At 39.6% G+C, this 21,341-nt stretch overlaps 1 protein-coding gene across 1 annotated transcript; it reads right to left on the bottom strand.

Moving 5' to 3' along the window:
• Positions 1-214: 214 nt before the first annotated feature.
• Positions 215-20,582, bottom strand: LOC138887291 (uncharacterized). Its single transcript, XM_070169021.1, has 3 exons — positions 20,494-20,582; positions 3,331-4,002; positions 215-683 (listed from the first exon to the last, which is right to left on the bottom strand). The coding sequence occupies exons 1-3, from the start codon at positions 20,580-20,582 to the stop codon at positions 215-217; spliced, it is 1,230 nt and encodes a 409-aa protein (XP_070025122.1).
• Between the last annotated feature and the right edge of the window lie 759 nt (positions 20,583-21,341).

Below are 21,341 nucleotides of genomic sequence, written 5' to 3'. Positions count from 1 at the left end.
CCACCGAGTCTTCGTATTTCACGGTCAAGTATAGGGCTTTGTTGTGTTCTGTACCCTCTGCTGGCAATCCATCATCAGAAAACGTCACTCGGTTTACCTCGAAGATTTTGTGCACTATCCTTTCCAAGTGATTTACAGAGATTTTATCCGGAACATGGGCCTCGTTCAGGATTTTCATCAGTGTCTGGCAATGATCGCTGGAATGGATCAACAATTATAGTAACGAAATCTGGGTTGGGGTCTTTCTTAACTGCTCCACAATGGAGTAGTCTTGTGCCTTCATTTTCTTCAAAAACTCCTCAGCCTCTTCCTCCGTCACTGGCTTCTTTACCACAGCTGGGTTGGACCTTCTTAACTCTACGGGAGCAAAACACCTTCCCGAACAAGTTAATCCCTGGGTCTCACATACTTCTTCCACAACCTCCTTCCCTTTGTACATTACCATCGCTTTACTGTAGCTCCATGGCACGGCTTTCTCGCTGGTTATCGGCATTTGCATTACTGGCCTGATGACAACTGGCCCTATGCATGCTGGCTTGCTTGGTACCCCTTGCACCGTTACTTTGACCGGCTCTGGATTCTTTGTAATAACAGGCGAACTCTTCCCCATCACCACTACTGGCTTGACGTCTACCTTTTCCAACTGTACCACCTCTTCTCCACCTGTCGACTTTTCTTTTGGACTGGCACGGATCATTATCACCATCTGTGAGGGTTTCTTTAGCTCCCCTCCTTCGTACACAAGCTCGATCATGTGGGTTTCGTGGTGTGCTGGCAACGGGTTCTGATTGATGTTGGGTGCCTCCGGTGTCTGAACCTCGATCTTGTTGGTGTCAATAAGATCTTGCACTGCACGTTTCAACTTCCAGCACTTCTCGGTATCATGTCCGGGAGCCCCCGAACAATACTCACAGCTTACCGAGTGGTCCATATTTTAGGGAAGGGGATTCGGCAATCTGGGCTCAACAGGACTCAACAAACCTAACGGCCTTAATTTGTTTAACAAAGCAGTATAGGTTTCTCCCAACTCAGTGAATGTTCTTTGTCTCTGCACCCTTTCATTTTTGAAAGCTTGATTCCCCCGGAAACCTGGCCCTGCGGGATTCCTATAGGCCCTTGGTGGTGGATATATGTTTTGTGGAGGTGGATATGTATTCTTAGAGGTAGATAGGTATTTTGGGAGGTAGATAGGTATTTTGGGGAGCCGGCGCGCACCACTGTGGGCGAGCCGGAGGCTGGGTATATGTCTGGGCTTGATGGACGGAGAAATGTGGTTCTTGTGGTAGGTAGTAGGGTTGTGGGGGTAATTTGGAGTGTGTGGGTAATTTGGGTGATGGGGTCTGGCTTGGTAGCAGGGGAAAGGACCTCTCGATCTGGACCAATTACCTGCCTCTATTGTTGCGACCTCTTCTCTTTTCTTCTTCTCGAGCGCACCTCCCGTGCCGCTCTGAATGACCTGAGTTGTTGCTTTGATTGCCGAATAGCTCAGGATTTTGTTGGACTTAAGTCCCTCTTCAATCATACCACCCATTTTCACCACCTCGTTGAAAGATTTGCCAACTGACGTCACCAAGTGACCAAACTAAGTTGGCTCTAGAGTCTGTAGAAAGTAGTCCACCATTTCCCGCTCTCTCATCGGAGGATCAACTCTTGCTGCTTGTTCTCTCCACTGGAACCCAAATTCTCTAAAGCTCTCTCCTGGCTTCTTCTCAAGTTTCAACAATGTGAGACGGTCAGGGACGATCTCAAGGTTGTACTGGAAGTGACCTGCAAATGCTTGTGCTAGATCGTCCCAGGTATACCACCTGCTAGGATCCTGCCTCGTGTACCATTCCAGTGCGGACCCGCTTAAACTTTGACCAAAATAAGCTATCAGCAGCTCATCCTTTCCACCTGCCCCTCTCATCTTACTATAGAAAGCTCGTAGATGTGCCATGGGATTACCATGTCCCTCATATAGATCAAACTTTGGCATCTTAAAACCTGCCGGCAATTGAACATCGGGGAAGGGGCACAGATCTTTGTAGACCACACTAACTTGGCTGCCAATCCATGCATATTCCTGAAGGACTGCTCCAGGCTTTTCACTTTGCGAAGCACTTCGTCTTGCTCCGGATTCTTTGCCGGCCTCTCAGTTTCCGCCGGGAGCTCAAGGTGAGGGGTGTAAGTGTATGGCTCGGGTGCTTTGAAGGTAAGTTCGGGAGGATAGTATTGGTTGTCGTGAACCTGAAACACTGGTTCATCGGATGATTTTTGCAATGCTGCTGGTGGAGGTGCTACAAAAACAGGAACAGTTGGTGGAGGAGGGTTCTGTTTGGGTGGTGAAGTTTGGGGATTATAGGAAGTTTCCCCCTGATAGTATTGGGCAATGGGGAAGCTCATTGATGGACCAGTGAGAGGGTGTTCCGGAGTCCGAGCCGGTGAGAGGGTAGGAGTAGGAGGAGGGATTGGTGATGTTTGTCCCCTAGCCCAGGCTAGGTGCATCCCAGCTATCTCTTGTCTCAACCTGTCTACTTCCTCCTTCATCATTTGCATCTCTGTCTTTTCCTCCTCAACACTTTTGTCCGAACCAGACATGCTTTTCGGAATGGGCCCTTTAGATCTTGTGTGGTAATGGTAATCTGCCAGAACGTTCTAACGAGCTAACTGTTTTGAAATCTCAGGATAAACAACAAACTTATTAGCGTTAGAGTTTAACACATATTGCAATTTCACGTTGGGGGATGCAATGTTCCTAGGCAGTTTAACCATTTCTAACATGTCTTTGCTTCGACCGCATGCGTCATTCCGGCTTACTTTGTTTGTGCCTCGTTTAAGTGTTTCTGAAGCTTTCTTTATCTCTCTTTTTATTTATTTCTTTTCCTTTCTTTTATTCACTTTGCCTTTTCCTCTTTTTCTTCTTAGTGGTGGTCGAATCTTATGTGGATTGCCTACGTATCATGTCCCCGCATGAATCAGACCGGGCATAGTTCTGCCACAAATAAAGACACCAATTTTTGGAAAATTTATTTCATTACTAAAACTTCTATTACAAACTACCCTTTTGGAAAAGGAAAACAAAATACGGACTCCGAAGTACTAATCATAATTTGATGCCAAAAGGAAACACACGGACAGACAACAGACTTTTAAAAATAGAAAAATACAGATTTGAACTAGGAGTACATTAACGCTTTGAATTTTGGTTTCCACGGGGCATCGTTCGGCCGTTCCGCGGGCTTTGGTGCAAGGCCCCTTTGCAAGCTTTTCAATTCTTCCATGATTCGGTGGACATAACCCATGACTGAGGCAAAAAGGGTATCACGGGGTATTTCCTCACATGCTAGGCACCTCATGGTGATATAATGCCCAATCTTCTCAATTCTACCCCTGATTCTATCCCTTTCCATGAACAGTTGCTCTATTTGTTGATTCCGCGTCCCCAGCATTTGCGCATTGTAAAGGAGTTGATCCTGAAACTCATTCATCTGTTTCTCCATTCGGGCCACTAGATCATAGTAGCGCTTCCTATCTGCTCTGGTATCTCGGGCTTGTCTGAAGAACCGCTCTTCGAGAGTGGATATTGTTTCTCTCAATATAGCGATGTTCCTTTCGTAGTCCCTCTTCATTTGTTTCATAGACCATGCTCGCTCTTCTGCCTTCTTTATCCATTTCAACTGGATCCTCGCTAGACCAGCTTTATATTTTTCCAGGTCTTCTTGATACTCGAGGACTTTCTTCTTCGGACCGTTTATGAGCTTTTCATCAGCCCGACTTCTCTTCGGGTTTCTGGTAGCTATTTTCATTTCCCGGATTTGAGCTTTGAGGACCTCGTTTTCCTGAGCTAGTTTTCTCTTTTCTCCCTCATCTGTAGCGATATGCAAATCTCTCTCAAATTTCAAATCTAAAACTTGCTTCTCCAACTTGCCTATTGTAACCCTGTACTCGTGTTCCTTAGCCAGCCAATCCCACTGTTCTTGCGATGCCTTGACGAATTCCTGGAGATGGGGTCTTTTAGCCGGCCTTTCATGCTCAAGTTCTCTCCTGTACCAAGCAAGGTATCCTGGCGCCACTGTGCCCTTGGCCCGATCCTGCACGCATGTATCTGCTTTTAAATATTGGCATTCACTCCAGATCTGACGGACTCTTGCTTCAGGGAACTGTCCGTCAGGGCTAATCTCAATTACTTGAGCACTAAGATCTTCCTCCTGTGGCACTGTTTGGCATCTCTCGAGTTGTCTCAAAACTCGATATGGCGCGTAAGGCTGAATGCTCTTGAGCCCCATCAATAGAAAGTGAGTCCTAGCTGCCGGCATATGGATGACCTCGTCAACGGGCAACCATCCTAGTGTCCACTGTATTTGGCTGGTGGTGAGGGTCCGAAAGAATGATGTCCATGCCATAATTCCCTCAGGTAGACTGACCCCCTTGATTCTTATGTAGAACTTTTCTATGCAAGTTTTCTTCGAGGATCCATAACTCAAAAGCTGGGAATGGTGGCAGAGATGCTCAGTCATCCACATTTGTAGCAACAAGTTACACCCCTCGAAAAAGTTCCCTCTGGCTTTGCAGGCTGTGAGAGCTCGGAAGATATCAGATACTATCATAGGCGCAATAGTGCTTTCATTTTGAATGAGCAAGGTACTGACGACCCCGGCTATTTTCAGATCAATGTTTTCGTCTTTCCTTGGAAATACCAAAAGGCCCAAAAAGGTTATCATAAAAGCCACTCGTCTATGCTCGTCCCATTTTTTACGGTTACTTTTGCTGCATAACTTGTTACCCGGGTTGTTGAATCCTCCGACATGACCGTATCTGTCGTATATAAAGTGCGGATTACAAAAACCTGCTGCCAAATCTGGGTTATGGACCATCCTGGGTATCTTTAACAAATCTAAAAATCGATGCACAGTGACAGCTCTTGGAGCAACCATGTATTTTTGCCTCAACGGAACTTCAGCATTTTCGATGTACCCGGCTATTTCCTCCAAAGTCGGGGTGAGTTCAAAATCGGAGAAGTGGAAGACATTGTGTGCCGGGTCCCAGCGGGTGACCAAAGCTCTTATGATATCCCCCCGAGGCTGGATTTCCAATAAACCCGTAAGACCTTTTAGATATTTCTTGACCTCATCTTGACTTTCACCACTTAAATCATCCCACCATAGCCGCAACTTGAAAGAGATTTTAGTCATTATTGAAAAAGGTTTATTTTGCATCGTGCTCATCCTGCACATTTATTAAGGTGATTAAGAAATAAAATTTATTTTACTCAACAAATTGACTATTTTTAATTTTCCACAAATTAAAAGGAAGATCCGGTTCCGCACATGGCTTTTCAGCATTTCGGGAACGAAGATTTTAAAGCTGGGTGAGTCAACCGGTCAAAAATCCAAAAAATGACTACAAGTGGTCGTTTATGCAAAGTCAGCCTTCTGGCGTCCCTTTCGGGAACATTTGGCTATTCTTGCCAAAAACGGCATCACCCGACTTATTTACGTTGACAATTAAAAGTTGACATTTTTTTTTTTTTTTTGTAGAAGGGGAGGTTGGACCCGATGAGGGTTGCCTACGTATCCCGTACCCTGTGAGAATCAAACCGGCGTAGTTCGGGTAGGTAAAACAAACTTCTTTTGAAATCAAGACTCTTTTCAATGACAAATAAAACCATTTTTCATAAATAAGACCCTTTTTTCAAAAATTCGACAGAGTTTCGACGCTATTTGGACATTGATTTTTTTTTTCACCAGGCGATTAACTACCTCTATCTCTCTTTCCTCAAAGTATTCGAAAGCAGGTGATCATGCAAGTCCGAAGCAAACAAATGCACAGGTAGCAAGTAGGATGCATCAAGATGGTTTTTTGTCGTTTTGGTACACCTGTCCTAGACAGACCCAACCCCTGTGTTGAGCCTCCAAAGTCAAATGCACATGATGCAAACAAACGTTCCTACTAGGGATCTGACATGAAGCTGAGTTATTCTAGGTTCGTAACCTGGGTATTTGTTCTAGACTGTGTACCCGAGCGGACAACTCGAATCGAGGAGGGGGCTACGTACCGGGGTCCCGCGGGATCGTCGGGCTTTGTAACTTGTCCGGCCTCTTTCTTATTTCAGGGTATAACACTAACAGAATAGGGAGTCTCAACTAGTAAGCACACCCCCGGAGGTGAGAAGAGAAGGGTTTCGGCACAGTTTATATACAGTTCAGATAATATCAAAGCGGTAAAGCATTTAGCACATTTAGCGTGAAATATGTAGAAAAATCAAATGAAGCCAAACATAACAATTATTCTAAGCTCGAATTCTTAAACCCTGAACCAGAGATTCTGGGTTCGTTCCCCAGCAGAGTCGACAGAGCTGTCACACCTCTTTTTTCACCTACACCCCGGAAAGGGGTATATAAGAGAGTTTTTCCAATTAAAGGACAATCGAAACGAGATTTATTATTTAATTCAGAGTCGCCACTTGGGAGATTTATGGTGTACCAAGTCACCGGTTGAATCCCGAGTCGAGGAAAAGATTAACTCTATATTACAGTCAGCGAACCAGAAATCTGGATAAGAAATTCTGTTAACCCGAGAGAAGGTGTTAGGCATTCCCGAGTTCCGTGGTTCTAGCACGGTCGCTCAACTGTCATATTCGGCTTATTTATCTGATTTTAATTCATATTGAACCTATGTGCAAATTTAAACTTTTTACCGCTTTTGTTATTATTATTTTTTAACGAGAATTGCAACGTCATGAAAACACATCTCGAACCACGTCACATCAATGCACCCGTGGTTATTGACACATTTCGACTCTGTTGAGATTTGGATTTGGGCCACGTAAATGTGCACCCGAGTTTAGGGAGGTAATGTTATTAAAAGCGCGTCTAAAGTGACTAACGCATTATTATGTTGGGGAAGGCCATGAAATTTGTTAAACGGCTCATCCCGAATTCTATATATTCATTATAACGATTTAAGAGGACCCCACAATTTATGCATTTGTTTTGATCGGCGAGGCCCATCTCATGTGTTTTTAAGAGGGCAAACCTAAAAAGAAACTATGATTCTCTACTTTATTCGTCTTTAAAAAAATCCTAATTTATTCACTGAGATTATCCAGATTATTTAAACGTGCTTAACAATTAGAATCAAGGAGAAGCCGTATTTACTTATTAGAAATTAATGAAATAGTGATCCCTAGAATCCTAGTTTAAGACTCAGAATACTTATGTATTAACTACTGGAAACACGATCGTGAAAACCCGGTTATTTTTAAGTTGATCCGAACTAATATTACTAATTGGCATTAATGAACCTGCTATTGAAATAGAGAACACGATTATCATATGGATTCAACTTATGCTACCTAAATCAAATTGACCAACTTATTGACCAAAACTTAACAGACTTGACCATTGCTTCACTAACTTATACTCAAACACTAATATTAATTTGGGAGGAACATTTGAGTTCACATGCCAATCAAAATAAAAGAAACTTACTCATGAGAAATGGTTTAAGCCCTGAACTAATATTAACCATTATGTCAAAATTCCAACTACTGAAGCACGTTTGGCTTAGAAATGAACTTGATGTGGTCGGTGCCTCCTGCTTTCAACTTGGTTGTAATTTTAAACTGCTTTTGGTTCTTAAATTTTAAACAGCCAAATGCTCAACTAAATAAATACTAACCATACTAAGTCTAAAGCTAGAATAACCATAAATCAACAGTCCAGCAGCCTACATAATTCAACTTAATCAGTCCAGTTATACACCCCAATTAATTACAGCAACAGCAAATCAAACTACATAAGTTATATAAAACATAATGAAACTATGAGGACAACAGATCTTAGGCAGAAAACTTCAGTTTCATTTTCGCTATTCCGACAGGAGACAATGCATTGAAACTGTCTGAGATGTGTACCTAGAAATCGAATCAAATAGAAAAGGAGAGGTCAGCAGCAGGTAGTCAACTGGTATTCAACAATCAACAAGCAGCAGTAATGGGCAGAAATCAACAACAGCCCAGAGCTTAACTCGACCAAACCAGGAATAGTATGAACCCAGTAGAAACCAAAAAAAAAAAACACTCAAACACAACCTTGACCAAACCAACTGGTATTGAATTTTGATTCAAACAAATAGATCCAAACCTATAAACAACTCCAAGTATAGAGCAGAAGTAAAAGGAAGAAAGGTTCTAGCTATTTCAGATCTTAAGCGAGGCAATGAAACAGTAGCTATTCTTTTTCAACTCTCAAAACTCTCCAAAATGAATTCTGCCCCTGTATATCCAGTGTATATCGAGTGTATACTGCTCTCTCCGCCCCCTTCGTTTTTTCTTATCCTCTATTTTTTTTCCTCTTTTTTGAACCCCATTCTTCCTAAATTTTCTCTTCTATTTATAGCAAAATTTTCGAAATTTTTCAGATTTGTTTTTTTATTATTTGTTTATTTTTAATTAAAAGAAATCCCACTTACAAATTGCTTTTATTTTTTTAGAAAAAGAAATCACACCTTTATTTACTTTTATTTTTAAAATTCCAACTTTAATTATTTTTATCTTATATAAAATCCCACTTTTATTTTTTTAAAAGAGAATCTCACTTTATTTAACTTTTCTTTAAAAAAAACAAACCACTTTCTTTTCCTTTTTCTTTTAAAAATGCTACTTTTATTTACTTTAAATTTTTTAAATTTTCAGATACCTTTATATTTATTTTTTAATTCCAACCTTCTTTTACTTTTTAATATTTTAAAATTTTCACAAAACTTTTTATTTTTTTTAATTTTCTACATTCTTTTACTTTTTTTAAAAGAGAATTCCACCTATTTTTACTCTCTTTTTTTATTCAATACTTCCCTTTTTCTTATTTTTTAAATCATTCCCCAAAATTTTATTTTTAAAAAAAAAATAATATTTTCGGATTTTTTTTTATAAAAAAAACAAAAAATAATAAAAAAATATTAATAGTGATAATTCACCTTTTAATTTTTTTTTGTATTTTTATCCTATAATAAAAAGTGTAATAAAGCTAAAATAATAGTAGGTTAAAACCCCCTAAAATATTTGCATAAAAGAAGTGATAAAAAATTAAATGTTATCAAAAATTAGGTGTTCACATGCATTGCTACTTAATTTTTACTGATTGTTTCCTTAGTTTGAAAACTTTCTGAACCTAACCTTAATTATTGTTCTATACTGGTACTATTTTGAAATCTTTTCTTATTTGTTATACTCCAGCCGTGTATGATTTCTTTCCTTACTTGTCACATACTCTTTACCATTTACACTGACTCCCTCAATCAAAGGGAGATTAGAACCAATTTTTTATACTGAGTTCTATAATTACTGAAGAATTGATTCTTGCCCATTTTAACCAGTTTTCAAACTACTATATAAATGACTCTCTTCTACAGTCTTAAAACACGAACAATAGTTGAGAATACACACACACACACACACACACACAAACTCTCTCTTCTTTCTTTGCTACTTGTGCTAACTTCTTGTCTAGCCGGCTGAAAGCTAAGGCTAGACTGTGGAACTCTACTTGCTTTACTTTCTGCATTTTTGCTTCCTTAACTGGTATGTTCCTAGTTCAATTCTGAAAGTCAACTCTATGTGCTCCATGTCTGTTAATCCATGTCTCATTCTGCACTAATTTAATGGCTTATGTGTTTAATTGCCCTTTTTGTTTACTATGTTATTCAGTATGCTTAAGTTTTGCCCTCTCTTATTCAAGTGTGTAATCTGCATGTCTGGGTCTCACTTGTCTTGTATGATACCGGGCCAGCATGTTTACTTGAGTTCTTGTTTATTCCCCTTAACTAATATGCCTATAGACTTCTAATGTATTTGATTAACACTAAATAGCATGACTAACTCTATGTAACAGACCTCTTCGCTGTAATTCAGCATATCTACTATTTTCTTACATTTTTTCTACTACTATTCTGCCCTAACCCCCAACACATTGTATGCATGTGATTGTGACACCCAGTCACTATGTGATCCTGAACCCTTCCCCCTACACCTAATGAGTAACTCTGTTAAGCTCCTGACATGAAGATTTTGTGATAAACTATTGTTGTGACTATTTAAGTTTTATAGTACTTCTCTGGTGTTAACCTGTGCGCAAATATGCTTTCACATATGAACTACTTGTCCCAATTCCTCCTTTCCCTGTTTGTGTTTGAACTATGTATGTTGGTTTGGTCTTGAGTTGCTGATTGCCCTGTTTCTTTTCTTCTCCAAACTGGTTTTTTTCACTAAGGCAAACTCTTCTATTGCTTTTTTTTTAAAAACTTATTTCAAACTAATCATTGTCAAAACTGTTTCCAACTCAACTATTTTAAACTTAGGTCAAGCACTCTAACCTTACTCTTAGACCACTAGGTTATGCCCCTTTTGTGTGAGTCTTGCCTTGGGACCCTTGAGCTCCCTATGAACTTGGACACACAAAAGCTGGCCCTTCCACACTGCACTTACTCTGTCTTGGCTATGAAATCTGGGTGTGAGCACTGCCCGGGATCCCTTGAGGTCATTAGAGAACTCTAACATACCCAGATATGAGAAATGCTATGGAATAATCTTGGCACTTGAGGTGATTTATTACATAACTCAGAGAGGAAGTTCTAATCAGGTGCTGAAGGTTTGGGCCTATTTTCAGGCTCTCTATAGTGTAACTTTTATTTTTCTTATGTAATTCATTTCAGTATTGGTCTGTAATAATCTATTGAAAACAAGTATTGGGGTTGGCTAATGAAAAGGGATGGGGTAAATATGCATGTTATAGTTGTGAAGGGTAGAAAACATGTTATTAGGTTTATATTCCTAATTGCGCAATAGAAACCATGCTTAGGACTCATACATGCATTAGAAATCATGCTCTTAGGTCCCATGTTTATTGTTTCAGCATGTGCATCCTTACAAAATCATGTGTTAAAATCTTCTAATAACTAGCACTTTACCATTATGTTATGCACTGACATGTACACTTAGAGATCCTGCCTTAGGATAAAAACAACGCTAATAAACATGTTATTTCCATATCTTCTACATATTCTGAAAGTATGTAATACTTATGCATTAAAAAATTCATGCTCAGGACCTGCATATACATCACTCTGCATTTTTTGTGCATTAGATATCATGCTTTTAGAACTTTATTCACATCCTCTTAGGCATCTCTCGTTTAATAAAAAAAATAGATTAACCCCACTGGTAATAATTCTGGAATTTTGAACATTTAGAACAGCATGTTTAGTAATACAATTCAAATAGTCTTCTCTAAGTAACCCTGACAACTGGAATATTGTTTTACACCTAGGCAAGCCTTAGGTGCTAAATTTGTCAAAACTGGAAACATGATTCTTTATGTATGTTGCTTGATTATCAACTATTAGAATTATTAGGCAAGCCTGATTCAGACTTCTTTTTTGAGTCATGTAATAAATCTGATTCTACTGTTGTCACTTAGATACCATACATAAGATCTGAATGTGGACCTTATCTGTGTATAAGTCATGCTATCTATGTGCATTACTTGTGGAGGTATATCTGAGCCTTCTATCTGTTTCCTGTGTTTTCCCCCCTAAATGCAGTCCTATGTGTTCTTATTTGTCGCCTAGTATTTTGCCTTTAAACTTGAGGGTCTGCCTAGAACCCCCCATCCCTTTATAGGATAAGAGTCATAAATTCCTCTGGGACTGATAGGAAGGGACGGGTAACAACATGCAATAGGGGTCGAGACCAACCCTCGCTTTAATTACCTTCACGAGGTGAGAAAGGGTAGATATGGATATGATGACCGGTGTGTTAATACCACGTGTAGCCCTCTTTGATGAGTGTCATACAGGGTATTGCATTAATGTGATCCATATTATTAGCAAACCTAGGACACCCCCTTTACATTCCCGAATATGCTTAGATTGTAACTCTTTTCAAATCTCATTGTTCACTGATTGTTTTTTTTCAAACACTTGTGTATTTAAACTTAAATCCCCTACTATTTGAGCCTTACTTGCTTATTTGCTAATTTTACAAATTCACAAAAATCTGTTTGGCCGGGAACCACACTAGTGGATCCTGAGGGGTGCCTAACACCTTCCCCTTGGGATAATTTCAAGCCCATACCGTATCTCTGGTTACCAAACATAGTTATAAATGAACCTTATAGGTGCCCTAACGCACCTTAAATCGTTAGGTGGCGACTCTTCAAAACTACAAACCCCCTTTCCTAAAAGGAAAGAGTTGTCCCAACCAAAATGTCATAAACCCAATTCCGCGAAGGAAAAAGGGGGCGCGACACCAATGTAGTGGCCGATGCTTTGAGTAGGAAGGCGGTGAGTATGGGCAGCCTTGCATTTATTCCTGTTGGGGAGAGACCTCTTGCAGTTGATGTTCAGGCCTTGGCCAATCGGTTTGTGAGGTTGGATATTTTGGAGCCCAGTTGGATCTTAGCTTGTGTGATTTCTCGGTCTTCCTTATTTGATCGTATCAGAGAGAGCCAGTATGATAATCCTCATTTGCTTGTCCTCAAGGACAGATTTCAGAACGGCGATGCCAGAGATATGACTATTGGTGATGATGGGGTATTGAGGATACAGGGCCGGATATGTTTTCCCAATGTAGATGGACTTCGGGAGTTGATTCTTGAGGAGGCCCGTAGCTCGCGGTATTCCATCCATCTAGTGTCGCGAAGATGTATCAGGATTTAAGACAATACTATTGGTGGAGGAAAATGAAGAAGGATATAGTGGGGTTTGTAGCTCGGTGTCTCAATTGTCACCAGGTGAAATATGAGCATTAGAGACCACGTGGCTTGCTTCAGTAGATGGATATTCCAGAGTGAAAGTGGGAGCAGATCACTATAGATTTCGTAGTTGGTCTCCCATGGACCTTGAGCAAGTTTGATGCTATTTGAGTGATTGTGGATCGGCTGACCAAGTCCGCGCACTCTATTCCTGTGTGTTCTACCTATTCTTCAGAGCGGTTAGCTGAGATTTATATCCGAGAGATTGTTCGCCTGCATGGTGTCCCAGTCTCCATCATTTTAGATAGAGGTACTCAGTTTACATCACAGTTTTGGAGGGCTATGCAGCGAGAGTTGGGTACTCAGCTTGATGAGCACAGTTTTTCACCCTCAGGAGGACGGGCAGTCCGAACGCACTATTCAGATATTGGAGGACATGTTGCGCGCTTGTTTCATTGATTTTAGGGGTTCATAGGACCATTTTCTACCGCTCGTGGAGTTTGCATATAACAACAGTTATCAGTTGAGTATTCAGATGACTCTATATGAGGCTTTATATGGGAGGAAGTGTAGATCTCCAGTAGGTTGGTTCGAGTCGGGCGAGGCTAGGCTTTTGGGTACAGACTTGGTACAGGATGCTCTAGACAAAGTGAAAGTGATTCAGGAGCGACTTCGTACAGCTCAGTCAAGATAAAAGTGTTATGATGACAGGATGGTGTGTGATGTGTTTTACATGGTTGGGGAGAAGGTTCTACTGAAGGTTTCACCCATGAAGGGTGTTATGCGATTTGGGAAGAGGGGAATCTGAGCCCTCGGTTCATTGGGCCTTTTGAGGTGCTTCGGAGGATTGGGGAGGTGGCTTATGAGCTTGACTTTCCATCTAGCTTGTCGGGTGTACATCTGGTATTTCATATTTCAATGCTCCGGAAGTATATCGGAGATCTGTCTCATATGTTGGATTTCAACACGGTTTAGTTGGATGGTGATTTGACTTATGATGTGGAGCCATTGGCTATTTTGGAGCGGCAGGTCCGAAAGTTGAGGTCGAAGGATATAGCTTCGGTGAAAGTGCAATAGAGAGGTCGACCCTAGAGGAGGCTACTTGGGAGACCGAGCGGGTGATGCGGAACAGATATCCACACTTGTTTAAGGCTTCAGGTATATTTCTTGACACGTTCAAGGATGAACGTTTGTTTAAAAGGGGAGGATGTAACGACCCGGCAGGTCATTTCATGAATTGTAGCCCTATTTTCCCAATTTCTGCTTCTATATGTGTTGTTCAGTTGTATTGTGTCATATCGAGTTGGTTGGTTCGGGTCCGGAGTGATTTTGGAGTGGAATGAGACACTTAGTCTCTTAGTCGCTTAAGTTGGAAAAGTCAACCGGATGTTGACTTATGTGTAGAAGATCTCGGATGTGAATTTTGAAGGTTCGTTTAGCTCCATTAGGTGATTTTAGAATTAGGAGCGTGTTCAGAATGTAATTTGGAGGTCCGTGGTAGAATTAGACTTGAATTGACAAAATTGGAAATTTGGCATTTTCCGGTCAGTAGTGGAAATCTTGAGATTGGGGTTGGAATGGAATTCCGAAAATTCGAGTAGGTCCGTAGTGTCATTTATGATGTGTGTGCAAAATTTCGGTCCATTCGGACGAGGTTTGATAGGTTTCGGCATCATTTGGGGAATTCAGAAGTTTAGAAGTTCTTAGGCTTGAATCCGAGGGCGGTTTGGTGTTTTGATGTTGTTTTGAGTGTTCCGAAGGTTTGAATAAGTTTGAATGGTGATATGTGACTTGTTTGTATGTTTGGTTTCGGTCCCGAGGGCCTCGGGTTGATTTCCGGAGGTTGAAGGATCAAGGATAGAATTTGAGGAAATGCTGAAGATTTCCTTCAGCTGTCATAACCGCACCTGCAGAGTGGGGACCGCAGGTGCGAGGTTCACAGAAGCAGGAGAATACCCGCAGAAGCGGGAGAGTACCTGCAAAAGCGGCCATAGATGAAAAGGGCAGGCGCCTCAGGTGCGCGTATGAGACCGCACCTGCGAGATCGCAGATGCGGGTGTTTGACCGCAGAAGAAGGATGTGAGGGTTAAGTGAAAACCACACCTGCGATGGTTTTTCCACAGTTGCGGCGTCGCGGAAGCGACATAGGGACCGCAGATGTGGAAGTTCTGGGCAGAATGTATATAAGGTGGACTATGCAAATTTTTGTCCATTCTTCACCATTGTTGGCCGGGTTTTGAGCTTTGGGCAGTGATTTACAAGAGAAAATCGAGGGCTATTAGTGAGGTAAGTAACTTGGGCTTTAGTATTTATGTTTGTGATGATTTTTCCACTGTTTAATCATGGAATTAGTGAGAATTTAGAGTGAAGTTGAAAGGGCTAGGGCTTGAGTTTTGGAGAGTTTTTTTATTGAGGATTTGAGGTGTCAAATGACGTCGGATTTTGGTAAATCTTGTATGTATAGACTCGTGAGTGAAAGGGCTTCTTAGTTTTATAATTTTTGTTGGATTCCAAGACGTGATCCCGGGGGTCGAGTTTGGGTGAATTTCGGGATTTTAGTCTAAATTGATAGTTTTCATATGGGATTGATTCTTTGGCCTATATTAATTGTATTTTATTGCTTTTGGTTAGATTTAGGACGTTTGGAGACCGATTCTAGAGGCAAAGGCGTAGCGGAGTAGGAGTTGGCTTGGTTTGAGGTAAGTAACACTTCCAAACTTGGTTCTAAGGGTTCGAAACCCCGAACCATGCGTTATGTGATTAATATTGAGGTGATGCAAATGCCAAGTGACGGGCGTGTGGGCGTGCACCGTGAGAATTGTGGCCTGGTTCATTCCATAGCAACGCTTCGTACTCCTTCTTGCTGATATCTGTGTTGCGATTATGTGATCAAGTAAATGAGCTTTAAATCATGCTAATTATTATGTTAGGGCTTCGCGCCAATACTGTTGAGAACCGAGTGGTCGTTTCTTGCTGTTATCTCATTAGTTTCATTGATATTCTGTACTCAGTCTTGTTCATGCATATCATATCATGTCTCAGTTTCGGTTGTTGTTATTTGACATATCATATCATTGTTTCGGGCTAGTTTCATGGCATTGTGAACCCATGTGTGTGAGACTGGAGAGTGATGACTGAGTGAGGCCGAGAGCCTGATTATGAGTGATAGTTATAGGATTAGGCTGTACACTGCAGCGGATATGTTGATGATTATGATAGCGCTTGGACTGTAGGAGCCCCTCCGGAGTCTGTAATACGCCAGTGAGGGCAGTTGATATTTTGAGGGATGGTTCTTCCCCAGACATGGATCTTGTCCGAAATATTTATGCCTGGAGATGGATCTTCTCCATAGGGCTGGAATGGCCTTCCTCAGTACTGAGTGACTATTGTTGGCGATGTATATATATGTTTTGGGATGGATCTTCCCTGGGCCGGATGGCCATATATAGTACCGAGTGGTTGAGCACTTGAGAGTGAAGGTATACGGTATATTTTCATGCATTTTTGGCATTGACATGTAGAGATTTGCTGAACTTTATACTTCACATTGTTCGGATTGATATTTACTTTACTGTTGAGCTGAATACTTGAATTGCCAGCATGCCTACTTTACTGTACAGTTTAATTGTGTTATAACTGCTGAGGTTTAGTTCGTCACTACCTATCAGTCCATAGTTTAAACTTGTTACTTGCTGAGTTGGTGTACTCACATTACTCCCTACACCTTGTGTGCAGATCCAGGTATCTCAGGCTACAGTAGCAGCTGTTGACTATTCCAGTCGCGGATTTTTCACCGGAGATAGCGAGGTAGCTGCCTGGCGATCGCAGTCCCACCTTTCTCCTTCTTTATCCTCTTAGTATACTTTGGCTACTTTTAGACTATTTTAGTCCTGTTATAATTCGGATCAATTGTAGTATTTTTCCATGACTCAGTGATACCCGAGGTCGAGTTTTTATTTTTCCACATTTTTGGTTTTTGACTTTATATCTTTTATGGAAATTTCAGTTGAAAAAGGTTGTTATTTAAATTTTAATGAAATGTTGAACTATTTTGGGAACGTGTCGGCTGGCTTAGTTCCATGATAGGCGCCATCACGACCGGGTTGGTTTTGGGATCGTGATAGGATTGAATAGAGTAAGTTCTTGAATCCAGGCATCAAAGAATAGATTCGTGATTAGGATAGGCATATTTTAGTAGCCTTACTTGGATATTTTTGTAGGAAATATATATGCATTCTTGTCAAGTTTGATTCTATAGATATATAGTCTTAGGTTGGCTTGAATAGGCGAGCAAAGTGTCGAAAGAACTTCATGAGCATAATAAACTATGCTAATCAACAAATTAGATAAGTCAAGTGATTACATTAGCCTGAAAAACGTAATAGGAGAGATGTTAATCCATAACCTTGGAATATTCCCATTTCGTTGAATTCTCTCTAGGTGTTTATTTGCCATCTCATTGTATCTATACCCTCTTGTAGTCGCTTGCTTTGATCCAGTGTTTTTGAAAAACTATGTAAGTCTTCTAAAAGTTGGATTCCATCCGAGAGTAGACTAGACCTCCTTCATAGTGAGTAGTGACCCCTTGTTGTAAACTGAAAATGAGATTTTTCTATCATCCTTCACGTTAAACCTCAATCTAAATTTGAGATTCACTTATAGTGGGCTCATCACTTGCAGCCCAATTAAATGGGCTAGTCTAATAGATTCGGGCTTAATTATTTAATCTATATATATTACACTTATATAATTAATCCAATTATATTAGTCCAAAATATTTGTTTGGACCAAAATATATTTGGGACTAAATTCAAATTTCTTATAGATATAAATTTAATAAAATTTTAATTGTCTACAATATTAGCTTTGAAAAAAAAAAGACGCCTCAAAGAAAAGAGAATTTCTAGTTCAAAGGCCACCTTATATAATTTAAAGTCTAGCAACATATATAGAGCGTATTCAAGAGAAAATTGTGTATTGAAACGAAAATATGTTTACTTGCATTCGTTATTTATATCAAATTAAATAATTTAATCATACCGTCATATCTAGATCGATTTCGATAAAAAATGATGATCATTTTATGTTTAAGCCAACAAGACAAACATCACTTTCATCACATTGTATAGTATGATTGACTCTGTATCCCAACTCTACATCTGCATCCTTTTCTAAGTCAAAGGTGTTTTGTCAATAATTGTAAACTGGTAATCATTACTGCAGTTACGTCCCTCCCTCTCAAAAAAATTGTTTTACGTTAACTTGACACTCGAGCACATAATTCACCGATTCTTCCATTTTTCATCTAGTTTTCATAGCGTTATGTTTAGAAATAATATTTTGATGATTGTTATGAACATGAGTAAATAAGAACCTCATTATTCTGAGGTTATGTATTGTTCTTAATTATTGTAAATTGACGATTGATTGTTTTGCTTGACTTTATCATATTAATTTGTTTACTCAATCTTGCACTTAATTATTCTATTGCGTAACTATAAATTTGCATATAGGATTGAATAGAGTAAGTTCTTGAATTCGGGCATCGGAGAATAGATTCGTGATTAGAATAGACATATTCTAATCACCTTACTTGGTTATTTTTGCAGGAAATATACATGCATTCTTGTCAAGTTTGATTCTATAGATATATAGTCTTAGGTTGGCTTGAATAGGCGAGCGAAGCATCGAAAGAACTTCGCGAGTATAATAAACTATGCTAATCAACAAATTAGATAAGTCAAGTGATTACAACAATCTAAAAAACGTAATAGGAGAGACGTTAATCCATAACCCTGGAATATCCTTGTCTCGTTAAATTCTCTCTAGGTGTTTATTTGCTCCAGTTATAGGAGAGACAGGTGCTCCCAAACGGCAGCCAGGGTTTGCTGACCACTTTATTTTCTAAGAGTAGCTTGCTCTTCTTCTGTTTTTATCGTTGATCATTGTGCAAAAAGTTACAATTTAAGTCGCTCGCTCTTCTGTACAGCACCCGACCGAGAGAAATATCAGCAAATTATTATAATGTGTCACTTTAAATCGGTGATTTGCCGGAAATTATCAAATGCAAGCACTAGTATCATTTGAATATTAAAAGGAAGAGAGTAGTGTGCTTCTCTTTATCCTCCACCATCGCCACTTTCCTTTAAAAGTGGCATTTGGTGGGCAGTATTTGTCTTCTTGGATAATTGAAAGCACTACTCACCTCTGAAGTCTGAATACTAATTAATTCTTACCTAATTCATCTTTTAAAAGACCAACTTAGAAAGACAATCATGACCTTGTTAATCGAGCTTTATAACCTTTTTTTTAGCTTAGTAACTTCTTATTGAGCTCTACGTTTATTATTGGATTTTAACATTTTGAAATTTATTGACCCGATTAATTTTTTATTTATTGAAAAAAATCCTTCTTCGTACTTGCATTAATTTACTAATAATATAATAAAATGAACTATTGTATATTCACAGTATTTTTTATTAGAATATTTTTTATAATTTGTTGTTCGTTGTTGCATTTGTCATCCTTATACAAGAAGGAACATTTTCATGAACTGTATTTTTTCTTCTATAGTTGTGTGCAAAGTTATTGTTGTATTCCCGTTGTCCATTGGTGTTATATTGTCACGATCCAAAACTAATTGTCGTGATGTCGCCTATTGTAGAACTAGGCAAGCCAACTACTTAACCATTTCAATATAACAAAAGCCATGAAAAATACGAAAGCAGCTAATATTTATGGAAACCTTTTAAAAGCAGAATAAACCTCGCAGCTCAATACAAAATCTCCCGAAACCGGGGTGTCATCGAGTACATAAGCATCTATACAGGGATATAGTCTACTACAATGTCTAAGGAATAAGAACTGAAATATAAGTAAAGATAATGAAGGAGACTCAAGGTCTGCGAACGCCATGCAGCTACCTCGATAGTTGTAAGCACGTGATTTTTGCCCAATATGAGAATTACTCCCAAAAAATTCAAAAATAAAATAATTTTTTCTTGATGTGCAATTTTTGTGATATTTTGTGTAACTATTTGTATGTTTGTCTATGCATGTTTATTTGCTAAATTATTAAAAAAATACAAAATATGTCGCATTTCGCATGTAGGATTTAATTATACAATTGTTAATAACTAAGTTTGTTTTACAAAAAAAAAATAATAAAAATTACAAAAAATAGGCATCGTTTGCATTTTTAGCATTTAATGTCCAAATATACAATTTTATGCTTAATTATTACTTAATTATGCGTTAATTGTTATTGGGAGTTAATTTGCGCCTTTATAACTTAATTTAATTCTTAATAATAATTTAAGTATTTTTTATAATTTAGTTTTAGAGAAATAAAAGAAGAAAAGAGAGCGAAAATATAAAGAAAGTCGGAATTGGGCCTCTTCTTCGATTTCAAGCCACAGGCCCAAAAAATGGCCCAATCTTCCCTACGACCCAGTCCATTTCGAACTGGGTCGACCCAGTCCATAACCCAACACCCCTATTATCTTACAAACAACACAAAACAAAAGAAAGAAAGAAGAAAAAACCCTAAAAAACTAAGAAGTCATCCGCCCCCACCCCTCCTATCTTCTTCTTCTTCCTCAAGTTTCTCAAGCTCATCCATGGGTTCCCCAAGCTCCACTCCCTAGCAGCCATGGCTGCCTTCTCATCGTCAACCACCTTCTAAACAGACCCCTCACGTCTTCATCTTCTCCATGGCGAGCTCAGGCTCGTCCATGGCTGCCCATTTCTTCTTCCTCGACCTCACCACCATGGAAGACCACCATTGTCCACCATTGACGCAGCCAGCAGAACTGCTTCATCTTCTCCATTGTTGCTGCGTTTCCACTGCTCCATCGACGACGAACAGCCCGTCGACCTTCTCTAAATAGACCCCGCCGTGTCCAGCTCTCATCGACGTTGATGTCGCGTCCAGCCACGTCCAGTCCGTCGACCTTCTTCCATCCTTCCTCGACGCTGCTGTCGAGTACTTGCTCCCTCGTCCATGGATGTTATTGCTACTGCTTCAAACTTTTTCTACTGCCCCGTCCAGCTCGAGGGCAGCCATGAACGTCGACTGTTCTCCGGCTTCAGCGTAGCTTTCAGCTTCTCCGCGTGGGTTCATCCAAACGCACCCCCAGCTACTTCTGTTTCATTGCTACTGCTTCAGCGTCAACTTCTTAAATTCGCCTTCGTCGTTGGTTAGTCGTTGTTCGTCGTTTTGATCCGGTTAGTAGATTTTGGGTTTTATTTTTGTCCGCATTTCGTTTTGATATTTCTCGAAGTTAAAATCGTTAAATATTTGATTCTTGTTTTGTTCGTTGTTCATCGTTGAAATAATTTTCTAGTATGTTCATGTGTTTTGATTAAATTAATTTTCAGATTTCAAATGGAAAGTTAATTAGTGGGTTTTTTTTTCATGTTTATTTCATGTTTGTATTGTTGTTAGAATAAATATTTGTTAGTTTGATGTTTGTTAGATTCAAATTGAAATTTAATTGATTATTTCTTCAATTTGTTTCATGTGTTTATGTATTTTTAGAAATTGTTAATATTGTTAAGTTCAAGTTTAAGTTCATAATTGTTTCTAACAACAAATCTTGTTATTTGTCTAAA

This window comes from Nicotiana sylvestris, chromosome 3 (genome assembly GCF_000393655.2).
Source record: "Nicotiana sylvestris chromosome 3, ASM39365v2, whole genome shotgun sequence".
Taxonomy (NCBI): domain Eukaryota; kingdom Viridiplantae; phylum Streptophyta; class Magnoliopsida; order Solanales; family Solanaceae; genus Nicotiana; species Nicotiana sylvestris.
Note: the sequence above shows the minus strand (reverse complement) of the source record. Positions and strands in the feature narration are given on the sequence as shown.